This window comes from Procambarus clarkii, chromosome 48 (assembly GCF_040958095.1).
Source record: "Procambarus clarkii isolate CNS0578487 chromosome 48, FALCON_Pclarkii_2.0, whole genome shotgun sequence".
NCBI classification, from domain to species: domain Eukaryota; kingdom Metazoa; phylum Arthropoda; class Malacostraca; order Decapoda; family Cambaridae; genus Procambarus; species Procambarus clarkii.
The window spans coordinates 12,325,357-12,338,701 of NC_091197.1; the positions used below are offsets into that span (position 1 = coordinate 12,325,357).

The 13,345-nt window shown below is 43.5% G+C and overlaps 1 protein-coding gene across 1 annotated transcript; it reads right to left on the reverse strand.

The window, feature by feature from the left end:
* Window positions 1-8,251: 8,251 nt before the first annotated feature.
* LOC138351083 (acidic proline-rich protein PRP25-like) lies at window positions 8,252-8,947 on the reverse strand. The gene has a single exon (XM_069302710.1). The coding sequence runs from the start codon at window positions 8,945-8,947 to the stop codon at window positions 8,252-8,254; it is 696 nt and encodes a 231-aa protein (XP_069158811.1).
* Between the last annotated feature and the right edge of the window lie 4,398 nt (window positions 8,948-13,345).

Here is a 13,345-nt window from a genome sequence, read left to right on the forward strand (position 1 = left end):
AGGGGCATAGGGTGAAAGAAACTCTCCCGGTCTGAGAACGGGAGAGTTAAGGTGTTAATATTCACCCTGGACAATTTTCTCAAACTTTTCATACAGTTTGTCTCCCACTCCGTCAACCAACTCTGACTTTCTGTCGTTGTATTTTACTCACGAGCTTCAATTCCCGGATGTTCAACAATGCGTACGTATTATTTATGGCCAACTGAGAAATTTTGTAAACATTTCCATTTAAATTTCCAACTCTAGTTTCATACCATTTGATGTTACATAAAGGATTCCATTTATTGGGGAAAGGTATTCACGTATATGAAGGTTTCAGTGAAGCGTGTGTGTGTCTGTGTGTCTGTATATATGGAAAGGATTCAGGGCGTTCTTCTACTCCCTAAGCCCGGCTTGGAGTCAGACTTGATGTGTGATAACTTGGTTGAGCAGGCTATTGCTTGTAGCAACAGTACTTACGTACGTGGCTACCCATGTACTTGGCTACCCATGTATATGGCTACCCATGTACGTGGCTACCCATGTACTTGGCTACCCATGTATATGGCTACACATGTAAGTGGCTACCCATGTACTTGGTTACCCATGTATATGGCTACCCATGTACGTGGCTACCCATGTATATGGCTACCCATGTACGTGGGTATCCAAGCCTATCTACCATTATATTGTTTGGTCCTGAGAGAATAAGTGATTTATAAATGGTTGAATTCTTGTACCATTCCTTTGGTCTTGAGGTTGCAGCTGTTGCATTGTGGTCACTGTGCATCATCCTCTGTATTGCCTTAACTCCACTTGTCTTGTGCACCAAACGATCTAACTTTGGTAGTTGGTAAAATGAAAACAATCGTTTGGGGTTAAAAAAAGAAAAAAAAGTAGGAAATGTTTAAAGACATTAATTAATTTAAAACTTACCAATTGGGCAGCAAACAGATGTTCATAGTCTTTCTTGAGGTTATCTTGAGATGATTTCGGGGCTTAGTGTCCCCGCGGCCCGGTCCACGACCAGACCTCCACCCCCAGGAAGCAGCCCGTGACAGCTGACTAACTCCCAGGTACCTATTAACTGCTAGGTAAGAGGGGCATCAGGGGTGACAGAAACTCTGGCCATTGTTTCTCGCCGGCGCCCGGGATCGAACCCGGGACCACAGGATCACGCGTCCAGTGTTCTGTCCGCTCAGCCACTGGCTGAGCTCCTTAAAGGTCAAATAGTTTCGAGACTCGATGACATGTTGAGGTCCACATTACTAATAATTTGGTGTTTAATATGTTGGGGTGTTTCATGTGTCACCATCGTGAGTGACGGAGTTCCCAAATGGTGACACGGTTTACATTCGTGGTAGGTATCATGGTAACTACCTCGTTATCTCCATTGGTATCTGCTACCATGATTGCTACCACTCCCCCCCCTAGAACAATCATTACTGCTACATCCAACCATTATCATCATCAAATATTCATCCATATTCACCATTACCATCTACTTCTATCACTAATTCCATCCTCCGCTTCCTATCCCTCTGCATCCTATTCCTCACTGCCTTCCTCCTCTCCCTTCCTCCTCTCCCGTCCTCCTCTCCCGTCCCTCTCTCCCTCCCGTCCCAGCCTCCACACAGAGCACACTTCTGCACCCTTTCTGTCTATACAATGACGATATGAGAACATGATCTTTAATGTTTTATTTTGGTGGGGGTTTGAATTCCAGTGGATCTAGGCGACTGGTTCCCTCTGCTTGCTCCACAAGTATGTTGGGGGTGGTGGTGGTGGGGGTGGGGTGGTGGTGGGGGGTTGGTGGTGGCTGTGGTGGGGGTGGGGGTGGGGGGATGGTTAGTGTAGGGGAATGGATGGTAGTTTGTATGATGGTGTGATGGAGTGGTATGTGATTGTTGTAATGGGGAGGGGTGGGGGGGTTGAGGTCGTTGGGGGGATGGTTAGTGTGATGTGGGTGGTAGTTGGTGGGAGACGTTGATGTGGTTGGGGGGGAGGTAGTGGTCGATTTGGTGATGGGAGGATTGTTAGGGGGTTGTGGTTGTTATGGGAGGGGTGGATAGGTTGATGTGGTGTTTGGGGGGATAATTACTGTGGGAGTGATGGTGTGGAGAGTTTGGAAGAGGAGGTGTAAGGGATGGCAGGGGTAGTAGGAGTGGGATAGAAGCTGACTTCTATCCTGTGTTGCCATCTCTTGCTTTCCTACCTACTGACCTTATCTTTCAGTGTGGCCTCACCTAATTGTCCTTGCGGGGGTTGAGCTTCGACTCTTTGGTCCTGTCTCTTAACTCTCAGTCAAGGTTTCTGAGCCTATTTGCCTCTATCATACGGACATTTGAAACTGTGTATGTAATCTGCCTCCATCACATCACTGCCTAGTGCATTCCATTTGTTAACTACCCTGACATTGAAAAAATTCTTCCCAATATCTCTTTGGCTCATTTATGTATTCAGTTTTCCCCCAATTGGGCGAGAGTCACCCGTGTTAAAGAGTCTGTTTTTATTTTTCACTATTAACTCCACCGCAAATTTCGTATGTTTTAATCATGTCCCCTCCCTCCCAACTCTTCCCACTTTCAATGACATAAGGTTCAATTCACGTTGCCTTTCCTCGTAACTCATACCTCGTAGTTCTGGAACTAGTCTCGTGGAATTCCTTGGAACTTTCTCTAATTTCATCTTGCGTTTAATTTGACTTGGATGGAGACGGAGATGCGCTAGAGATACATTCTGCAGGTTTGGTCTGACATATGTGGTATACAAGGTTTTAAATGATACCCGACAGAAATTTGCATGTATTTACCCCGAATTAAAAAATGTTACAAATGTTGCAATATTCTGTAGGCCATTCTGAATGTAGCCAGTCTCACATGTGCCGCTGATGATATCTCTTGATGTGGGCTTCATGAGACAGTCTTCATTGACAATCGACTTGAGAATGGTCCAGGACGGACCGAAACGTCGTCGTCCCTTCACCTTCTAGTGTGTGGTCTGGTCAACATCTTCATGAGACAGGTTCTATGTGTGCGCGTGTAAATAATGCAAAAGCACTAGCAAGAGGGATAGAAGCCATAAACCAGAAAATAGTAAATACGGAATATGCTGTCATATTCAATGAGACATGCATAAAAGAACACCTGCTGCCAGTATACACACACACACACACACACACACACACACACACACACACACACACACTCACACACACACACACACACACACACACACACACACACACACACACACATATATATATATATATATATATATATATATATATATATATATATATATATAATAACGTGTACACCAGGTATGCACCCACACAGAAAATGAAAAGGAAAAAATAACAAAATCCATCAAAGCTGTTTGGAAAATCTGGAAATAGCCTTTTACAATAAAAGTTTGTGGTACAAACAATATATATACGCGGGGATGGTTTGAGATCAGAGGATTCTGTGGTTGTTTTATTTGCTTCTCCCGTATGACAATCTGGTGATTTATATTACCAACTGGAAATTAAATTGGAATCTAGAAACCATACGTGTGTGTGACGGTACCAATATGAAACTTTTCCAAGAATGAAGGAACACACAACTGTACAATGGTGGTAAATACCATCTAATTTTCATGTTATAATAAATATTTTCTCATATAAATTATTGTTCTGTAATGTTATTGCCTAGTTTGGCCAAGGATGGGTCTGGTGGTTTGGTCCTGTTGGCTAAATATTCTAATTTGCAGGTCTTGACTGAAGCATCTCGGGTGAGGTTCGAACACACAAACAAACGAAGCACCGTTCGAGAAAAGTTCGAACGTAATCGGCTGATTAATTAATTGTCAGGGGAAAGTGCCATGCCACTACGACTTTTATATCACTTGGAAGGGATCAGGATAAGGATTTGGGATGGGACGGGGGAGGGAGGGGGAAGGAATGGTGCCCAATCACTTGTGGACGGTCGAAGATAGTCAGACTGAATTTTATGAGATAAAGAACAAAGTTTAATTTGGATTTACTTGTTTCGTCAATTTAATTTATTCTGGCCATCTTATCCTTGAGATTTGGGAATACAAATTTTGAGAACCAGCTAATTATTCCTGGCATTATTTACGTAACTAATTTAGATTACTACATTAATGTAATTTATAGTTATCAATTACTGCAAACAATTGTGTCAAGAGATACTGATTTTCGTTAATCATTCACATAAATGATTCCTGTTCATCATTCAATGTTGTCTGAGATGCCTTACTAAAGAATTAATTTTCGTAATTTATAATTTCATAGTTGATAATGCGCCTATTATCATAAATAATTTGACAAATTTAATAATATTTTAACAGTCTGCGCTGATATTGGAACGATTTACAATTATTTTGTTCATTTTACAACAAAACCGAGCCTCCAACATCTCAAAAGCGCCGCCCCTTCCTCAAAGCCAACGGAAAATGTTGTTGTTTAAGATTCACTACTTGGAACAAAAAGTTCCAAGTAGCACGGGCTATGGTGATCCCGTAGTGGACTTACCTGGCACAGGAGCGGGGCTGTAACTTGCCAACGGGAAACTATTGTATGCTTTAAATAGTTCATACCACCTGACTTCTCCCATCAGTCGACAACCCACATGCCTATGGGACTCTATTTTATCGTTGTATATTACATTACATGAGATATTAAAACAGACATACAGAGACAAAGACAAGGTCGACCCAAACACAGAGAGAAGACAGGCCAACAGACACAAGAAGACTTACAGTAAAAGACAGACAGACAGATAGATCTGGGGTTCCCGGGCCCTCCCTGGCACCGCCATATGTTCCACCAAGTGTGTATATGTATTTATGTATGGTATGTACATAAATACATACAGCTTCTCCCCCGAATCAACCTACCCTGGCTTTGCGCCCTGGTGAGGCCACTCCAGACCGACAACCAGAGCGCAACTCCATAGTCTCCTGAGACTGATGGATGCCTTATACTACTTTGTATAATGCATGTAATGTATGTATATATGTATGTATGTATGTATGTATGTATGTATGTATGTATGTATGTATGTATGTATGTATGTATGTATGTATGTACAACCACCACCTCCATCCATGAGTAGTTGGTCAGTATAACTACGTAAGTGCTCAACAGGTAGGATTGGCCTACATCCAATCCTACCAGTATGTCTGGTGGAGCGAGCATTGTAAACACTCCATAACACCAGCTCCAGTAGTGTCGAAACAAACCCAAAGTTAATTATCTTTTTGGAGGGAGGGGGGTGAGGGGGAACATGGTATATATATATAATATGTATATAATATATAATCTTCCTCACTGCCTGCCTGCTTCCTCTAGTCGGGTTTACCGCTGTTGTGCCGGTTTTAATTCTCCGAGTTCGACCATCTCTCCGGGAATGCCAGTCTGGCAAGAAAATGGATTCGCGAAATGAAACGGAAGAGCTGCAATTCTAAGATAAAAAGTTCGGTGAATAGTTGGCAATGAGGGCGAAGGAAAGGCCAGTAAGACTCGGAGGTTTGTTGTGAACATTTGAGTTAATGTTGCTTCACTGTAGAGTCATTACTTCAGAAAAAAGTAGAAAGCAGAAGTAGAGAAATTAGCGAGGATTGCTATACTGCTACAATACTAAGCTACGAGGAGAAGCTGAAACGCTAGGCTACGAGGAGAGGCTGAAACGCTAGGCTACGAGAAGAAGCTGAAACGCTAGGCTTCGAGGAGAGACTGAGAGAAACAAACATTACCTCAATCGAAAGGAGTAAGAAGCCACATTTATTAAGACATTTTTTTAACATTATTGAGAGAGTGAACAAACCATAAATGTTCATTATGTCCTCTCTTCTTAATTCTGTTCATCGGAGGAAATCAATGTAAACACGAACTAGTGCCCCAAAGTGATCCCACAACCAGACCAGACCAGATCAACCAGACTAGACCAGATCAGACTCTGGCACCCACTGAGGGCAGCCGCTGAGAGCACATCGTGGACCCTGAAATGAAATAATTAGTTTTGAGTTTCTCCACCGACCAGGAAACAAGAACGGCTCTCCAATGTTTTCATAGAAATGGAATTATTTGAGCTGAAAAAGTATGCGCCGCAAAATGTCTACTGGACCTTTCAGGTATGTGCAAGAGAATTGACAATATCTCCTTTGTTAATACTTTAGTTTAACCCCCTCTGGCAGTTGTGGCGTAGTATTAGCGGCATCATCCTCTGCGTCTGTCTGAAAGCTTGTTAATAGCTTGGTTAGCTTTAAAGAGGTGTCAAAGCCTAACAGTCGATCGACTTTCGGTGTTCCAAATTGAAATGTGGTTTCATTACAATCACATGTTTGCATTTTTTGTTGAGGTCAAAGGTGAAGCAAAGAAACGAGGCCAAGTTTATATATATATATATATATATATATATATATATATATATATATATATATATATATATATATATATATATATATATATATATATATAATATATATTAGTATATTTTGGTAGCAGTCTTTCCTGTAGACATATATTATTAAATATGACCGAAAAAGTATGATTAATAATTCTAACACGAATTTTCTCAATCTTTCGTACATTTCTTTTCACTGTTGGAGGTAATTCAAAAATCAATTCTCCAAAATTCATAAATAAAAATGAATTTTGGAGAATTGATTTTTGAATTACCTCCAACAGTGAAAAGAAATGTACGAAAGATTGAGAAAATTCGTGTTAGAATTATTAATCTTACTTTTTCGGTCATATTTAATAATATATATATATATATAATATTATTATTATTTGTCAGGTTTTCAACGTCCTTAACACATACGTGAAAATTTGTGATTGATTTATTTTAAAGGTTGAAAATTCTTGAAAATAATTAAAATATTTTCTACAGTAATGTTTGCAAGCAGCAAACATTGATGCAAATATAAATGCTTTAAATTAGTAGTAACTTCCCAGCCCGATAGCATTTTTGTCAACAAAAACTCAAATGTTATTGCGATAAAAAATAACGTCAAAACATATTGGGATTAATGTCTCTGCTAGATAATTTTTTTTTTTTACAACAGACATGGGAATATTTCACGAATTTGGTGTCATAACGCTAGTTGGGGTATACAGAGCCACGGGGGAGGGTGCCAAGGGTGCCAGGGGTGCCAGCAGAGTGCACAAAGCCACAGGGTCAAAATGTGAAGGGAACGAGAGGTTGTGAGTGTGACAGGGTGCAGTAGGTATTTAAAGTCGAGTGTGTTTACATATATGGGTTCAAGACTCAAGTTTATCATTAATGACGATTACAAATATACTCGCTAATGGTAGAGCCTTACTTGTATATATATCTACATGTCCGACAGTCGAATATTTTTCTCAGCTGGGGCTCGCGTTCTCAGATTTTTAGAGAGACGATCAAAGTTGTCGGATGAAGCAGTGGTTATAGACCCCTTCCACAATGTGGGATGGGCAGAGCGCCTAGCTTGCAATCCGTGGATTCTGAAAATGGACTTTGGGAGGTACTGTGTACTGTGGGGGATACTGTGTTCTGTGGGGGGTACTGTGGGAGGTACTGTGTACTGTGGGAGGTACTGTGTACTGTAGGAAGTACTGTCACCATTCACAGCTCACACGCTCCTGAGAGAAGGATACTTGATCAAATACTTCCAAAGATCAACGGCAATAATATATACTTTTCCGATATAGCAAGACATACAGTCATACAGACTGCATGATTGTATGCGTGATTGTACGCATGACAACCCGTATACGGTTGGCAACCCTGTAATACAATCATCTTTACCTATCAGTGACTAAGAATAAATAAGGTCTAACTCTTTATGCCCCGCCTTCTAGCCTTGTTGTCCCAGTTGATTAAAGATAAAAAAAGACGACCTTTAATGCACAAAGACGCTTCACATCATTTGTTCCCGCGAAATACATGACGTACACATGCAAACGATGCCACTTTTGGCACGTGTGCCACGGTTTACCGGTGCACGCCACCGTCTCGAACTTGGCCATGCTTGTTTACATTCCCCAGAGACAAACCCAAGTCTTCAACTTGGGAAGTTGTCTTGTAGATTTTCTGCACTGGGAAACCAGGCAAGACGGGACCCGCCAAGTGCAGGCTGGTTGTGTGCGTGCGTGGAATAAGTCAACGCGGTTGTGCACGGTGTGGTAGGAATTACCTAAAGCAGCCGAATCTTAAAATTATATTTTGGGTGTATGCTAAGGGGAATATGGAGTACCAGGACCCCAGCAACGGGACGTTCGTCATGTACGTTCAGGAACGGGGGAGTATTTACGGGGTCTGGAGTCGTCCCTGGGGTCTGGAGTCGTCCCTAGGGTCTGGAGTCGTCCCTGGGGTCTGGAATCTTCCCTGGAGTCTGAAGTCGCCCTCTGGGGTCTGGAGTCGTCTCTGGGGTCTGGAGTCGCTTCTGGGGTCTGGAGTCGCCCCTGGGGTCTGGAGTTGCCCCTGGGGTCTGGAGTCGCCCCCTGGGGTCTGGAGTCGCCCCCTGGGGTCTGGAGTCGCCCCCTGGGGTCTGGAGTCGCCCCCTGGGGTCTGGAGTAGCCCCCTGGGGTCTGGAGTCGCCCCCTGGGGTCTGGAGTCGCCCCCTGGGGTCTGGAGTCGTCCCTGGGGTCTGGAGTCGTCCCTGGGGTCTGGAGTCGTCCCTGGGGTCTGGAGTCGTCCCTGGGGTCTGGAGTCGTCCCTGGGGTCTGGAGTCGCCCCTGGGGTCTGGAGTCGTCCCTGGGGTCTGGAGTCGTCCCCGGGGTCTGGAGTCGCTCCCTGGGGTCTGGAGTCGCCCTCTGGGGTCTGGAGTCGCCCTCTGGGGTCTGGAGTCGCCCTCTGGGGTCTGGAGTCATCTCTGGGGGTCTGGAGTCGCCCCTGGGGTCTGGAGTCGCCCCTGGGGTCTGGAGTCGTCCCTGGGGTCTGGAGTCACCCCTGGGGTCTGGCGTCGCCGCAATCATGTACCTAATGAGAAGGGAAGATGGATTTCCTTTCCCTTATACTTGCGTAATTTAAGTATTGACATCATAGTTATATTATAAAAAACTAACTTAATGTCTTTTAACAGTTTTAACGTCTAAATTAATATTTTACTCTCGGTAATTTTTGTCATAAAAATACTTATCAGTTTAACAACACATTAAGAATTATCTGAAGAAATCGCAAATGTAAACTATTTTAAATTATAATTAATTGTTAGTCGAGTAGCGTGAAGCAGATTCTGAGGACGGGTTGGGTGTTGACCATCTGTTGGCAGCCCTTACTCTGGGTCTAGACTGTTGGCAGCCCTTACTCTGGGTCCAGACTGTTGGCAGCCCTTACTCTGGGTCCAGACTGTTGGCAGCCCTTACTCTGGGTCCAGACTGTTGGCAGCCCTTACTCTGGGTCCAGACTGTTGGCAGCCCTTACTCTGGGTCCAGTCTATTAATGGAGTGGATTGTATCAACAAAACTTTGTCTAAACGTAATTTAATTATTTTCCGATTCATTTGTCGAAGAATGTAAGCCAAGATGGGTATGGGGTCCACCACCGCCCACGGGATGGGTAATGGGGTCCACCACCGCCCACGGGATGGGTATGGGGTCCACCACCACCCACGGGATGGGTATGGGGTCCACCACCGCCCACGGGATGGGTATGGGGTCCACCACCACTCACGGGATGGGTATGGGGTCCATAATAACAGACTAAAATCAGATCATGACAGAGTATTAAATGCTTTCAAAGCCTGACCCTTCTGACTCATGCGAAGACCTACACCGTTAAGTGCAGAATTGTGGCTCGTTCAAACCAACACGAACAACCAAAAGATGTAATAATAGCATTACAAAATTACCATAGGCCTACGGAGAAATTTAGTATGCTTTAGAATTTTTCAACGATTTGGAAATATATTTTTATTCTCGAATGTCGAAAAAAAATTCATATATTTCTCCATTTTTTGGGGAGGAATGTCTATTTTCACCGCGTGACGGCAGACTTCCGCACCAACACAATATTTCTTCTGGAAAAAAAAAAAATAGATTCAGTAATATTTTTGTAATTTGAGTGATGTAGCATTTAGACTTTTCAGGCTAGAAATGAATATTATTTACATAATTTATTTTCATCAAATTTATTATACAGAAGTACAGTGGTGTGTGTGTGTACTCACCTAGTTGTATTCGCCTATTTGTGCCTGCGGGGGTTGAGCTTTGGCTCAACCGTCAATCTACTGTTGTACAAATTTTTTAGCTTCTCGAGCTCTATCATATCTATATTTGAAACTGTGTATGGAGTCAGCCTCCACCACATCACTCTCTAGTGCATTCCGTTTACTAACTACTCTGATACTGAAAAAGTTTTTTCTAATGTCTCTGTGGCTCATTTGGGCACTCAGCTTCCACCTGTGTCCCCTTGTTCGTGTTCCACCCGTGTTAAATAATCCATCCTTGTCTACCCTATCATTTCCCCTGAGAATTTTGTATGTGGTAAATTTTTGTATGCATGTTTTTGTATGTTTGTGTGTGTGAGTTTTCAACTATTTGTATTCACCTAGTTGTGCTTGCGGGGGTTGAGCTCTGCTCTTTTGGCCCGCCTCTCAACTGTCGATCAACTGTTACTACTATTATTGTGTGTGTTGTGTGTGTGTGTGTGTGTGTGTGTGTGTGTGTGTGTGTGTGTGTGTGTGTGTGTGTGTGTGTGTGCCTGCAGGATCTAGCTGTTAGCTCTTGGACCCGCCTCTCTGCATAATCAGTACATTATACAACTGTCCGTTGTATAATGTACTGATTCCTGAGCTAGAATTTTCTCTCTCATATCTACCACGAACAACACACCTGATACTTCTACTTCTCCCCGTTACTTCTACTTCTCCCCGTTACTTCTACCTCTTCCCGTTACTTCTACCTGTCCCCGTTACTACCTCCCCAACCTCCTCAACGTTTGAACTAATAGGTAGCCAATATTATTCACATTTCGTGTTATTAAAATTTTATTATTATTCACTGGTGCCGGCAGAAAAAAAATTCCCTCTTATTTCATGTAAAAAGTGAATTGCCATTCACTAGACCAAAGTAGGCCTATATGTGATGCGGGTCGTTCACTGCAGTTGGTAGCAGTTTGTGAGAGTGTGTGGGCGGAATATTATTCAGCATGTGTGTATGTTTGTGATGTAGTTCAAGCACATTTGCATTTGCTGGGTTGCAACATGAGAGCTGCCAGTGTTAGGCTTTGTTGAGCAGTTTAAAGAGCAAGGGAGCTTTCCTGTGACGTTCCTCCAAATGGGGGACGTATTTATGAGGGGAAATAGGAGAATAATCAGATATTGCAAAATGCTTGAAATTGGGGAGGTCTGTTGAAGACCAACGGGATGGGAGGGGTGGTGGGGTCTGTTGTTGAAGACTGTTGGGTCTACTGTTGTCTGAGGACTGTTAGGTTAATATAGACCTTGACACAGCAGACATCTGAAGTAATCATAGATCTATACTTCTAGATATGAACATATTTACAATAATCTTTGCTTCCTGTGTCATTTAATCTGTTGCCATAGAAGCTTTCAAGGACGAGGGATAGAGGACAGCTGGATGTTTTCAAGCTGTGTCTGGCTCTCGTCCAAGCTGGGGATGGTGATGGTGATGGTGAGAAGGGCGCTTCACCCTCCCCATCTGTGTCATTTTCGCAGCTTTACCGTGTGTTTGGGGAACCTTGCCCACTAGAGGCTAGATTTCATGCAAATATCACTCTGAATTCCTCTTTTAGAATAAAGATGGGAGGGTTTTTTCCTCTGCTTCGTGTGGTGAACAGTATATTGTAAAAGTTGTTTTTGTTGTGTTCATTTTAGAGAAGATAACTATGTATATAATGAATCTGTTTTATATTTATCATCATTCTGGAAGTTATTGTTCTTTGGCAGTTATTTAAAGGATCATAATTAACAGTGAAAACACACACACACACTCATGCAGACACGTATTCCTAATGACCCGGGTTCGATTCCCGGCGGAGGCAGAAACAAATGGGTAAGAGTTTCTTTCACCTCTGGTGTACCTGTTCACTTAGCAGTAAATAGGTACCTGGGTGTTAGACACCTGCTACGGGCTGCTTCCTGGGGATGTGTGTGTGTGTGTGTGTGTGTGTGTGTGTGTGTGTGTGTGTGTGTGTGTGTGTGTGTGTGTGTGTGTGTGTGTGTGTGTTAGAGAGAAATATATGTAATAGACATAATAGAGGAAAAATAAATTGGTTAGAAAGGCGGGGTACAAGAGCTAATAACAAGATTCTCCAGATATAAATAGTAAATACACACACAAAACACAGTTTGTAGAAGCAAACAGCATTCACAATTCTCAAAGTACATATAAGGAACTAGGAATCATTGCATTAGACAACCAACGATTAGACAATCAAGTCTCAAGAACTCAAAGTTAGAAGCTGTGCGCACAAATAGACGAATGAGCACGCACGCACGCACGAGTCATTGCATAAAAGTTATTACAAGAACTCTGAAATTAAAAAAAAAAGTGAATAACTGCGAGGAATTAAAACACAATCAGTTATAAAACAGAGGAATATAAACGAGTCCAAACACAGGCATGTGTGACTCACTTGTTTGTGGGGGAGTGGGGGGGGGGGGTATTAGAGTTCCCAGCTCATGGGCTCCGACTTATATTGATGAGTTTTCCATAAATGCATTGGAATCCGCTTAGTTTCCTGTGCTGCTGTTTCTAGTTTCTACACCTGTTTATTATTGGCTGACGGAGGATTCAAGTGTGTGGGTGTGTTAAGGGGGTTTAAGCCACGGCGGGCGTAGGTGTGGGCCACGGTAGGTGTGGGCCTTAACAGACGTAGGTGTGGGCCACGGAAGGTGTGGGCCACGGTAGGTGTGGGCCACGGTAGGTGTGGGCCACGGTAGATGTGGGCCACGGTAGGTGTGGGCCACGGTAGGTGTGGGCCACGGTAGGTGTGGGCCACGGTAGGTGTGGGCCACGGTAGGTGTGGCCCACGGTAGGTGTGGCCCACGGAAGGTGTGGGCCACGGTAGGTGTGGGCCACGGTAGGTGTGGCCCACGGTAGGTGTGGGCCACAGCAAGCGTAGGTCATCAGCCTCCCCATAAGGGTAGTGTGGGCTGATGTTATCAGTAAGAGTGTCTCGTCGTACCACTAAGCATCAGGAGCCGCTCTGAACCCACAAGCTGCGTCACGCCACTCACCATGCGGGTCCTCCACTGTCACAGTGCAAACATGTGTACATGTTGCCACAAGACTCTTAGATGCTCTTTGTGATTTGTTCATATGAGAAAAGGCTAAAACAAAAATACTTTTTTTTTGGGGGGTGGGCGGGGGGGGGGGACTTTCTAGATAGCATGACTTCCCGTGTCCCAA